The sequence below is a fragment of the Hemitrygon akajei genome, chromosome 32 (genome assembly GCF_048418815.1).
Source record: "Hemitrygon akajei chromosome 32, sHemAka1.3, whole genome shotgun sequence".
Lineage (NCBI taxonomy): Eukaryota > Metazoa > Chordata > Chondrichthyes > Myliobatiformes > Dasyatidae > Hemitrygon > Hemitrygon akajei.
Window position 1 is genome coordinate 18,510,975 of NC_133155.1, and position 12,972 is coordinate 18,523,946.

General features: G+C 41.7%; 1 protein-coding gene across 6 annotated transcripts in view; it reads right to left on the reverse strand.

The window, feature by feature from the left end:
- Nucleotides 1-1,996: 1,996 nt before the first annotated feature.
- Nucleotides 1,997-12,972, reverse strand: part of LOC140719550 (disks large-associated protein 2-like) — a 700,090-nt gene continuing 689,114 nt past the window's right edge. For all 6 annotated transcript variants that reach the window (XM_073034242.1, XM_073034241.1, XM_073034239.1 and 3 more), the window contains 2 exons: nt 12,352-12,504; nt 1,997-7,913 (listed from right to left, as the gene is read on the reverse strand). In XM_073034242.1, coding sequence (XP_072890343.1) covers nt 7,695-7,913; nt 12,352-12,504 — 372 coding nt within the window. In that variant the 3' untranslated portion in view covers nt 1,997-7,694. The remainder of the gene's footprint in view (nt 7,914-12,351; nt 12,505-12,972) is intronic.

A 12,972-nucleotide genomic window follows, 5' to 3' on the forward strand; every position in this document is an offset into this window, starting at 1 on the left:
AAGAAATTCCTCCTCATCTCTATTCTAAATGGATGTCCCTCTACTTTAAGGCTGTGTCCTTTGTTCCTAGGCTAACACACCATAGGAAACATCTTTTCCACATCCACTCTGTCTAGGCCTTTCAATATTTGATAGGTTTCAATGAGATCCCCCTCCCCCCTTCAGTTCCTCTAAACTCCAGTGAGTACAGGCCCAAATCATGAATAGAAACAAAGACTGTACACTGTTCATCTTGAAACACAAACTGAGCTTCAGTGAGCTGGTTATTGCTGAATATATGCTACCATCAATGACACAGTCAACGCCTCTGCCTTTGTTAATGATTTTGAGTCAACGGATCAACTATAATGGATTTGTCCTGTTTTTTTGTGTGAATCTAATGTTCTGGACAATATTTCACTTTGTAGGACAAATAACACGTCTGTAGCTGCATTGGAAGAGAGGGATTGGTGACTAACAAGCTCAAGTCTTTAGCACTACATTTAGGAGATTACTAGGGCTTATAGCTTTGAGAATATTGAACCGACTTGGACTTTGGCTGAAGACTGTAACCAGGAGGATGCTGAAATTGATTAACCTGTCAACGTCTTGGGCTAAAGTTGATTGCACCCACTTTAACCTTGCTGTTCTGCTATACTAGAGCTCCTTCTTCCAGTTGGCTATTTTGGTACCCACCATTGATCATGGCTAGACGTATCTGGATTGCCGTTTTAGTTTAATCTGTCGATTAAGGGCTCCCTTAGCTCCATATGCTGCATGCTACGTCCACTGCTTAGTGGGCCTATAGCATGCTGCACACATGCCCAAACTAAACCCTCAGTTTTCCATTTACATTATGCTGCTCTTGGAATGCTTCTGTTTACTCTTGTCACATCAGTGTCCTGGCTTGATAGTAATGACAGCGTGAAGAGTACCATGAACTAAACATAGTGCATTCTAGATATTTTGACCCACTAGCTTAGATCAGAATCTATTCTATTTGCTATGATGATAATGGCAGATTAAAAAAAATGCAGAGAGTTGTTAGTGTGATGACAAGACAAGGACCGTGCTGTGGTCTCCAACCAACGCTGTGTGGACAAATATATCTGCAACAGAAGGGTTGGAGAGCGCAATTCAATTCTGTCACTGTCTGCACATGCCCATCCTGGCCTTTGCCTTTCAGGATTTGGCAAGTTCGATTATTGGTGAAGCTACTCAGATAACCTTAGTGATAGGTACTGAAACTAAGCCCTTCCTCACCTACCCACCTGGTGTAGATTCTGCAGCCTTCTGAAGTGTTCTTGTAAGGAGTATTCAGCTTGGAGGAGTACTGATTCATCAGCTGAGGGAGAGCAGTTGGTGGCATGCAGCAGACACCTTCCTTGCCCATGTATGATGATGAAAACAGTACAAGACTGGTGTTAATGGCCGCTGCTACATTAAAACCTTTACATTAGATATCATCATATTCTGCCTACCTTAACATTTAGGAAATCTTTCTTCTTCCAATATTTTTATTAAATTTCATATACACAAATACAGAATTCAAACGGATACTTATCATAAATCAAAACAAGACAGCACAAAATGCACTATATATAAATCACACTGATACAATCATGGTATCCCATATTGATGATCAATCAATTAAAATAAACTGAATGATGAAATACTATAGTATGGTTAATTATATTATTAAAAAAATCTACACCCCCTACCAAGACAAAGCTGGTTGGTTAAAAAAAAAAGAGAAAAAAAAGAGTACTTTACCATATAGTGTTTTATAATAATAGCCCAGATCTATATTTTAATAACAATTCAAAGATTTTTAAACTAGTTCAGAAAGGTGATTTATAAATAGTGCATTTTGTGCTATCTTATTTTGATTTATAATAAGTATCCTTATGAATTCTGTATTTGTGTATATGAAATTTAATAAAAATATTGGAAAAAGAAAAGAAAGGAAATCTTTGATAACTTCACCACCTGAAAGGCTAGTATATTATATTACGGACTGGAACCTTAATTTTTTTTATGCAGCAAAAAGCTATGAACAGAATTTATATTTGGTAAGATTATTTCTCTCAAAGTGCATTTCCAAGCCAATGCCAATGGCAACAGTGATTATAGTAAACTGAAAAAAATGGATTAGATGCAATACATTGTTTAAACATTTAGTTCCATAAAACTGTTTTCTATTCTAGCTTGAGTTTATGCAATGGGAGCACAAAGATCTGTCAGCCAACATAAATCAAAATGGCAACTCCATATGTGCTTTATACAATGCAGATATACTGACTGACATAGCTTGGCAAAGTCTGGGGAAACCCTTTAACAATATTTTGAAGAGATTCCCCTAGGTCCCGTCATGCTATGCAGTAGTTTGGCAGTGTACAGAGCAAAAAGGAAAGTGATTGGGCCCGACAAGCTCATTCCTTTCTGAAAGTTCAAATACAATACTTTGATAAACATTCATCGCAGATCCTATGCGGATGATCTGACTTTTTTTTTGTTAACTTCAATATAGAGTACCCAACTCAATGCTTAAGTCTCTTTGCAATTGACTGGCTGCCAAATTTCAGAATGCCAATCAAATTTGGAGCCTATGGTAATACTGGTGTAGACATGAAACAGAACTCACAATTCCTAAACAAAAATACCGCAGATGCTAGAAATCTGATAGAAAATCAAACAATCCTGGAAACATAAAGGAGGTCAGGTCACACCTGTAGTAGCAGAAGCAGAGTTAAAGTTTTTGATCAGCAACCTTTCATTAGAACGTCATGATACAGCATCTGAAACCTTGGAATGGAAGCTCACTAAATGTGCGATGCATGGTCATTGAACTCTGCTTCTGAAACTTGGTTCCATCGAAGTCCCAGAGGGCTTCGATATGGCACAGTGGCACGGCCAGTGAAACTGCTTTACAGTTCCAGCTCTTATATCTAGTGCTGTCTCTGTGGAATTTGCATGTTTTCCATGACTGCATGGGATTCCTCTCACTTGTTCCCACATCCCAAAGACGTGCAGATTGGTAGGTGACTGCAACTTGCCCCTGGAATAACAGAATCCAGGGAAGGCTAATGGGAATGTAAGGAGAATAAAATGGGATTAATGTAAATGATGGTTGATTGTTAGATGGTCTGGATTTGATATTCTGTAACAACCAGGATAGAATTTTGAGTACAGAAGTTGTGGAGCCTTTAGGAGCAAGCGATCACAACATTGTTAGACTCTCCCAAAACATTTCGAGACTATCAGTAAAATACAAAGCCATTAAAATGAATTTTTTTCAAAAAGGCAAAGTTTGTGCAGATTTGGCAAATTTCTTCTGAAGGTAAACTGGAAGGAACTGCTTGACATTGAGTCAGTTGAGGAACAATGGCTCGATTTAAAAAGTTAATACCTGCAGTGCAGGAAATGTTCATACCCAAGGTCAAGAGAAGCAATAAAAACAATAGATCAATGACATTGATGAATAAAGATATACATAAACATTGTTGAAGAAAAGACAGCTATATCAGGAATACAGAGAAAATAGTAATAATGTTAACTGCAGGGCATATGAAAATATGAACAATATTCAAGAGTGAAATTCAGATTGCCAAAAGGCAGGTTGAGAATGATATTGTAGATCATGCTAAGATTGACCCCAAGAGATGTTTTTTCTTTACTTTGTAAAAGAAAAGTCAGATGAAGTTAAGTGTATTAGGAATAATAGTGGGGTGACAAATTATGCAGAGGAGGACATAGCAGATACTCATAACCCATGTTTTGCTGAAGTATTCACCTGTGAAGATGTTAGCAATATGCCAGTAAATGTAGAGAAAAACAAAGTTGGTTTAAGTGACTTAGAGATCTTAGAAAATGAGGTCCTGCTTTAGCTGAAAAGGCTGAAACTTAATAAATCTCCAGGGCCAGACAACATATATACAAGGGTACTTAAAGAGGTCTGTGATTATATATACAAACCCCTAATGTGTGTTTTTCAAAAGTCATTGAAGACTGGTGAAATCCCTAAAGACTGGAAAAGCGTTAACATGTCCCAGTGTATAAGAAGGGTGACTGCACTGACCCTGGTAACTATAGAACAGTAAGCTTAATATGTATCATAGGTAAGATAATGGAAACATTAATAAAGAATGAGATGGAAAAGCAGCCGATATACGGAAAGCCAGCATAGGGTCAGAAAGCAGAAAGTATCCTTTACTAATATGCTGGAGCTCTATGAAGAGGAAACTAAAGTTTATGATAACAATAGAGTTCTTGATATCATTTACTTGGACTTTCAGAAGATTTTTGACACCGTTCCCCACAAGAGGTTAATAATCAAATTACAGGAGGTAGGTCTTCAGGGTGTACAACTGGGTGCAGAATTGGATCAAAAACCAGAAAACAACAAGTTATCATGAGAGGATCATTTTCACATCTAGATTATCTTAAAAGTGAGGTTCCTCAGGGATCAGTCTTGGGGCCACTACTGTTTTTAATTTATGTTAATGGCTTGGATAAGCACATAACAAATAAACTAGTAAAGTTTGCAAATGACATAAAATTAGGGGGACGGGCTGATAACATTCAGGCAGCAACATCAATAGAGTTAGATCTAAACAGAATCCAGATGTGGGCAGATAAATGGCAGATGAAGTTTAATGTAAGTCAATGTAAAATACTACATATAGCAAGTAGAAATATTACATATAAGTATACAATGGGAGGGGGGGTCTTGAGTTAGAAAGTGCACTGTATGAGAAGGATTTTGTGTCCTGGTAGACTCATCACTATTAACATCTAGACAATGCACAGAAGTGAATAGGAAGGCTAACAGAACGTTGGGCTATAGAATGTGATCGGTGGAGTTCAAGCCTACAGATGTTCTCCCTAAGCTGTATAATGCGCTTGTGAGGCCACACCTTGAGTACGGTGTACAAATTTGGTCTCCATATTTTGTGAGGGATGTGAAGGCACTGGAGAGAGTTCAGAGAAGGGTATGAGCTGTGAAAAAAGATTGAAAGAATTACATCTTTTTAGGCTAAGTATACATAGAATGAGAGGAGACATGACAGAAGTGTTCAAAATCATTAAGGGAATAAGTAAGGTAGATGTCAGCTGCAACTTCAAAATTAGTCCAACGATGAGGACGTGGGGCCATCGGAGGAGACTGTTTATATTGAGATTTCAGACCAATGTCAGGAAGCATTTCTTTACACAGCAAGTTGTGGACACATGGAACAAACTACCTAGTTGTGTAGTTGAGAGCAGTACCTAGGAGACTTTCAAATTAAAACTCAATAGTTATTTCAACACACAATGTGAATAGGAATTTGACAAGCTTTGTTGGGCAGAATGGCCTGTTCTTGTCGAAAACTTTCTAGTGTTCTAAAGTTAGCATGGACTCAGTGGGCTGAAGGGCTTCTCTCCGTGCTGTATGACACTATGACTTCACGAATCTAATTTCAGAGGCAGAGTTAAAGGTGATATATTACACATTTAGCCCATTCAGTAGGGTCAAATTTCTACCCCTAAAACTCTGGTTTGCTCACCACAAGTACTACTTGCCCCACTGAGTATTTCCAGTGCATTCTGTTTATAAATCTTTTATTAAGCAGTGTTGATCAGAACTAGTTTATAACATATGCAGGTACATTGGTTGTACCTTATTATATTGTACAAAATCTGCAGGAAGGTCCTTCAGAGCTACCTATACAGTGAATGTATGTGAAGAACCACTGATGATTCTCTACCAGCAGAAAACTTTTTATATATAGAAGGCAGTTGTCAACACTACTCGCCTCAAGTCACTTGTCAGCTTCAGATGTACAGATATAAAAGTCAGAGAAGAATTAGCCGAAGGTTTCCAATACAGACAAGGACTGCACTGTTCTCTGAAAGATTTTAATATAAATCGGTTTTGTCAGTAAGAATAGTTGCCCAGTCATTATCACCAGGCAGAATATCACCTATTCAAACCTGCAGCAGTCTTGGCAATTAGGACCTCTATGATCCTTCTGCTGGCTGCTCCTCCCATGATTCCCTTCACAGGAATTGTGTTTACATTGCATTAGGGACCCTGCTAACCATGCTGTTTAATATCATATGCCACTTGGTAGTGTGAAATTTCAAAACGATGTGCATTCATTCCTTTGAAATTTAGCCCAAATGATTTTGGCCATTATGCGGCCAACTGCATATACACACTTTTCTCAATCAATGCATCCCAGCATATCAGAATTACCTTAACATGCAAATACAACCATTTCCCATTTCTTCCATGTGCAAACGGGCCTAATATTTGTCCCCATGAATAAATTGTCACAGCAGCAGCCTGGACACATTGACTGTAAAATTCAATCCATTCTCCCTGTTTCTAACATGTTCCATTGCTTCCGTTACAGCTTTTGGTGCATCCTTTCCCCTTTATATATTACAGCTCTTAACATTACCTCTCCAGTCTTAATTCTTAAGGGCCATTGCCTAGGGTAAATCAGATATCACCAGAAAATTTGGGGATGGTAATTTTTTTTTAAATTACATTTTTCAGTATAATATTGTGCTCAAGTGAGAACTAACAGTGTTGCAGAGGGAACATGTTCCCTCTTTGTTCTCACCCGCTGTCAGTACCAAGCTCTCCCAGGTCAAATATACCCACAGGCAGATGGACAGCAAAGCTTCCTCTACATTGTCCCAACGAGCTTATGGGGCCCCTGAAGCACTTGCCCTTGGCCCTGGCATTATATTGCTTTCCACATTAGCTTAGCCTACCAATTCAGCAGCAGTGAGCGCCAAGGTATGGGCAAGGTTTTGTGCTGTGGACTCATGCTTACTGAGAACTACGTTCAGCCTATCCCTCGGGGCCACGAACAGAGCGGCAGAGAAGAACTGTCTGCTTTTGGCAACTCTGTCACCTGCTCATGTATCTTCTACCACCAAAGTCACATTTAGAAAAAAAAACAGTGTTGCTGAGGTGAATCCAGTCCACTTGAGCTAGATTCAGACCCAGGTCACAAAAGTAAAAGGATAAATTTTCCATCGATCATGCCACCCAGTCCTCGAATGAAAACCTTTACTTGGATGAACAACTAGGAGTTGCTGAGTGGTAGAATAACTGAAACTCAGCACTTTCCAAACCATTCCGTTTGCAAATTTGGATTTTGGTCATTGGACTTTTCACAGTTTTGTGTGTAAGTATGACATCTCTTTTTTAAAAAAAAACCTAATCCCTAAGACAAATTCAGCTACAGTCAAAATGTTTTTATGAGATGTATTACATTAAGAATACACCTCTGACAAGTCCCAGAATGGAAAGTTAATTACACTGAAGGTGAGTGATGAAACTTCACCGGGTGTTATGTCCTGGTGAAGTGTAATTTCCTATTGAAACAAAAGTTAAAAAAAATGAACGTGGGACGTTTACAACATCATGCTTCCTGGGTATGCCCCAAACTTACTTTGTAACTTTTCTTTATGCTCAGATGCATTATAAAGAACATGTGCACAAAATATATTAGACTGCAGCTTCATTTAAAAACTGAAAATATAATTGGTCCACCGTGACAACATAAAGGAACACAAGGGGAATGTTAATGCTTGCTAGAGCTGAGACCAGACAGCCGGATTCAAATTATGCCCATAGTCTGGTTTCATCTTCCCTTGAGTATGAGAAGTGAAGTTGAAGTTAAAGACAGGCTCCTTCCAAATGGCGGGGTGTGATTTCAAAGCCTGGTTTGAGCCTCAGGGATGTAGATCTCGATGCTATCCGCGCTCTCCGTGGCAGAGTTTTGCCGATATGAGGCTGCCCTCTTGGCAGCCATGAGCCGTTTCCGTGCTTCTTGCCTCTGCTTGTCAGCAAGTTCCAATGACTTCTCCCGTGCCTGGGATAACCTTGCCTTCGGTGGTTTCTTTGGTATAGGAGGGGGCATCTTCAGTTCATCCTATCGAACAAAAAGATTTTGAATCATGAATTACATGAATACAATCTCCACCCTGAGTTCCCTCTCCTGCGTTAATTCATGCTAATCAACTTGAGTTCACCAGCTGCAGTTCCTGACCCTTCCTTCCCACACTCACAATTAAAGACCAGTTAAATATGCATAGTGTGCCGAAGATTGTTATGCCCTGGGTTTACCAAAGGGCAGGTAATACTCCCTGAAAGAGCAATGAAAGCAACAGAAGATTCTTGCTACCAGAAGACAAAAGTGATGATTATTATTTCAGTGGCAGGTTCATCAGAGAGAACCAAGGTGGCTTTCTGATAGACTTGATGTGGAGAGATCTTAGCTCCTGTCTGAACAAACCTTTTAGCACCTGTACTTCTGGGGTAAATGGAGCTGGTGATATCTGTAGCAACCAAAGGGAGATGGTTTTGGTCCTGTCAGAGGTGAACAGGAGAATCTGTTGACCCAGTCAGCTCCCAATGCCAGGTAACATGAGACAGAAGCCACAGCCATGGGTGTCAATGGAGAGCACAGGAAGAGCATCACCATACACTTCGCATGCTGCAGGATAACGTTATTTTTGGGTAGCATGTTCATCTTGGGCAGCGACATTTCTACCTAAGAGATGAAAGATGCTTCTTCCCTCCACCAGCCTGCAGGTCAACCTTGGGCAAGATGTAGCACCTGCTTAGCCCCCTCTGATCAAGGTCACGTGAAGCTATAGGAGCAAGCGGCGGATGGTCGTACGAGCAGCTGGTGCGTATCACAAGTCCTGATTATGCGGCCACTGACGCCAGGCAGACAATCTCTGTTGAGTATTGATAATGGCTGGGGTCACCCGTCTTGTAAAGATACTGCCCAGAAGAAGGCAATGGGAAACCACTTCTGTAGAAAAAAATTTCAAAGAACAATCATGGTCGTGGAAAGGCCATGATTGGCCACGTCATATGAGATGGCACATAACAAACAAAGGAACGACTGTGTTCATCACTCCAATATTTGGACATTAAACAGTACATTGGAGGAACAAGCCTTCAGCCCACAATATTGTGTCAAACTAATTAAATTAGTAACCATATACACAACTAAGCTAATCCCTTCTGTCTACACAATGTCCATATCTTTCCAGTTTCTGCACATTCATGCTTAACCCATCGAGTCTGCTCCACCATTACATCATGGCTGATCGATTTTCCCTCTCAGCCCCAATCACCGGCCTTCTCCCCGTATCCCTTCATGCCCTGACTAATAAAGAATCTATCACTCCATAGATTCTCTATTCTCCAGTTAAAGAAATTCCTCTCTGTCGAAGAGTCTTCTAGCCGTTTATCTTTATGATTAACTGCAGAGATTCACAGCTGGGCACTTTGTAAACAATGGCTGCTTCCTTTATCGCCACATGATAGAGCGATACACAGGTTAGTGTGGAAAAGATGACAGTGGTGCTAAAAGGGAAAAGCTATTACAGAGCATTAAAACACAACGCGAGAGGTGGAAATCGTTGGAAGAATTAGAACAAGAAGTGTGCACAGAGACATGAGCGTGATTGTGTGTTGGTATAGGTGTAGAACATAATACACCTCATATTTACATATTGTCAGATGATTTTTTGAGGGGGGGGCGGGAACATTGACTCCATTTAACTCCTTATGGCTGATAAATAGAGAAGTGCACAGAACAGGGGTTTTAATGATGATGACTGTCATTATGTGCAGTGTCGTATGACGTGGGCGATCATGATCTTTCCATCTGACTTTCTTTTCTTTTTCATCTCTCTATCCATGACCACAATTGTTTTTGGCAATTCTTTCCACAGAAGTGGTTTGCCACTTGCCTTCTGGGCTCTGGGCAGTGTCTGTACAACATGGGTGACTCCAGCCCTCATCAGCATCTTTCAGAGATTGTCTGCCTGGCGTCAGTGGTCACATAACCAGGACTTGTGATATGCACCAGCTGCTCATGAGACCATCCACCTCCTGCTCCCATGGCTTTATGTCATCCTGATCGGTGGCTAAGCAGGTGCTACACCTTGCCCAAGGGTGACCTGCAGGCTGGCAGAGGGAAGGAGCGCCTTACACCTCCTTCAATCGAGGCACATCTCCATCCCGTCACCTGTTAGGGATGATAGGTTTGAAATAAGTGAGGAATCTGGCAGAGGAGATGGGCAGGGTGATGAGGCTGAGGAATGAGAAGTGGGTGGAAAGAAGCGGGCATGAGGGTGGAAGGAGAAACTAAATAGTTTTGGAGAAATGGGATGTCTTGTGGTCATCGTGGGAGGTGGCAGAAGAAGTGGGTGGGTAAATGCACAAGAATAAGGGTTAGAGGGGAAGGAGGAGGGGGTCTAAGTATTGGTGGAGACGAGTGCGAGCTAGCTAATGTAGGAGGAGAGTTAAGAGGCGGAGTGAGAGGAGGGGTCGGCAAGGGTGCAACAGGACAACAGAACTGGGAGGAAGGGTAAGATCTGCAGGGGGAGTAGGGTGTAGTACCGGGGGGCATTAAGTCCCTTCGGTCTTGTGTTCAGGTATCGACTGTTCGAGGTGCTATACTGCGCCGGTTTCTCGCACTGAACCGATTTCCTGGGGCTTGCGAGCACAGACGACAGCATCGAGGAAGAGTGAAACACTGAGGAGAGTGCGAAGGTGAGGGAGTGTTCAGCACCATCTGCCAGCCTCCCGCCTCGCTGCTGCCGGAGGAGGGTGTCTGTGTGCGACGGCTCTCTCACTTTCTGCTCCCGGGGTGGGGGAAGGCACCCGTGTCCGGGGGAATCTCTCTCCCCCGCGATCCTGTTGGAGGGTGACACCGAAGTTCTGGCTGTGTGATTTATGGACTGGACTGTGGGTCCCTTGGACACTTTCAGTTTTGTGTTTTATATGCAGTGCTTTCGCCTGTTCTTTCTTGTTGCCGTTTGCCCGAGTTGGCTGTTTATTTTGCATGAGGTGTGGTTTGGGGGTTTGATGTTCACATTGCTGTTTGCACAATTTGTTTTGTGTGTGTGGTGGTGGTGGTGGTGGGGGGGGGGTTAATGTTCTTGTTACCATATGCACGATTTGTTTTTTGCGCATTGGGGGGTATAGATATACTTGTTGCTGCTTGTGTGAGTTATTTGGGTTTATTTTGCACGGCTAGTTTGGTTTTTGATGTTCCTGCCATCTGCACAATTTGGTTTTTGTTTGCACGTGGCGAGGTTGATGCTTTTCTTTGAATGGCCTCCATGGTTTTCTGTGCAGAATCGCTGCCTGGAGAAGACAAACCTGAGAGCTGAGAATAAATGTACCTTGAACTTTGATATGATGAGAATGATAAAGATGCCTTCTTAAAGTGAGAAGGTCAAAATGCATTAAATGAAAGACACTGTTACCAAAACCCAGCCATCACCATTCTCTCTGAGCCCATCGGCACACAATGGCCACCCAAGCTGACTCCCATATTACTTGATGTCCCTTTGACTTACAGTCAAAGAGGCATTGAACATTACAGCACAGAACCAGGTCCTTTGGCCCAACTAGTCTGTGCCAAACTATTAATCTACCTCACCCTATCCACCTGCACCCAGACCATAATCCTCCACACCTCTCCCATCCAAATTTTCCTTAAATGTTGGCATTGAACCCAATTTTGCCACTTCTGCTGGCAGCTCACTCTCCACTCTCTGAGTGAAGGAGGTTAAATATTTTGCCTTTCACCCTTAACCCCCCCACCGTTGCCGTGGTGATCTTTCCCTGCATTACGACCTGCACACACCCTTCATTCCTCCATCACTGGACTCATTCTTGCCCCTCATTCCCTCTTCTCTATCAACAGTTATCATTCATGAAAGGTAAAAAAGGCGCTTCCCTCTGCATTTCATTTCTGGCTACCTCGAACAATCCGCTGGCTCCAACCTCAAAGTCTTGCTCCTCAAGTCTTCCCCCATGCAACTATCTCTAAACTTCTATGCTCTCCTCCTGGACTGTTGCCCTACCAACAACAACAGGCAAGAAAAGCTCCGACAAACACGATTGATCTTCCTGATGTTCTACCATACAAGCAGATATTTCTATCAAACATTGTTGGTGTCTATGGCAATTTCTGTTTAAAAAGTTTTGAAACTTTTTCCTCATTTTGTGATATTATTAGCAAAGAGAAATTGCCTTATGCGGTAGAAATTTATGTCTAAGTAATGGATTATGTGCCTAGAATACCCCATAAGAAATTTATGTTCTTTTTCATTTTGCTTGCTATGCATCATTATCTCTCATCCTTGGAATAAAGAATTTATGCAAACTTTAATCAAAATCTGCCCTGAAACCATGATGTGAATTTAGTAAGTACATGTTGGATTTTATTTTCTTACTGCGGCTTGAAAAGTCCTCAAGAGCATGTGTCCTTATTAAAGTTCGGTACACCTAATCAACATGAGCAGATGGGTGTCATTCCCAGAGCACACAAGACTTACCTTTCTATCTGAAGTTTCCACCAATTTCCAGTTATTGGCCTTTATCTGCAGAAGCTCATCAAATTTCAATGTCACATCCTCGACTGACAGTTGTAAGAGGTCCCAGAACCCTGCTAGGTCCTGGGAGGTTGGCAAAGGGAAAGCATTCGGGTCCTGAGAACACAAAAGAAGCAACAGAGAAAATGATCAAAAGCTTACAGGTAGAAGCACTGGTGGTTGAGTGTCCCAGTGGCAATAGATGTTTTTGTATCTAGATGTTTTAGATGCAACATCTAAACCCGGAGAGTAATGTTGGCTGCGGTCAACATGCTTGTGCTTTGACTCTTGGCAGGGTCACCCATGTCAAAGCCTGACTAAGAGTGGTCCAGGTTTGGGGGTTCAGCTCAAGGCTAACAACCCTGACTGGTCAGAAAACAATTGTTAAGGAAGAGGCTTTACAGACAGGGATGGAGGGCCTATGTTGCTGCCCTCAACGGCAGCGGCGTAGGAGGCAGTAAGTACACGAAGGTGGGTAAGAGACACCTGGGGTTGTGAGGATAGACAAGCAGATGGGATTTAACAAAAAAGAAATCCTTACTTTAGCATATGCAAATGCCCGAAGGCAACGATTCAGCATGTACT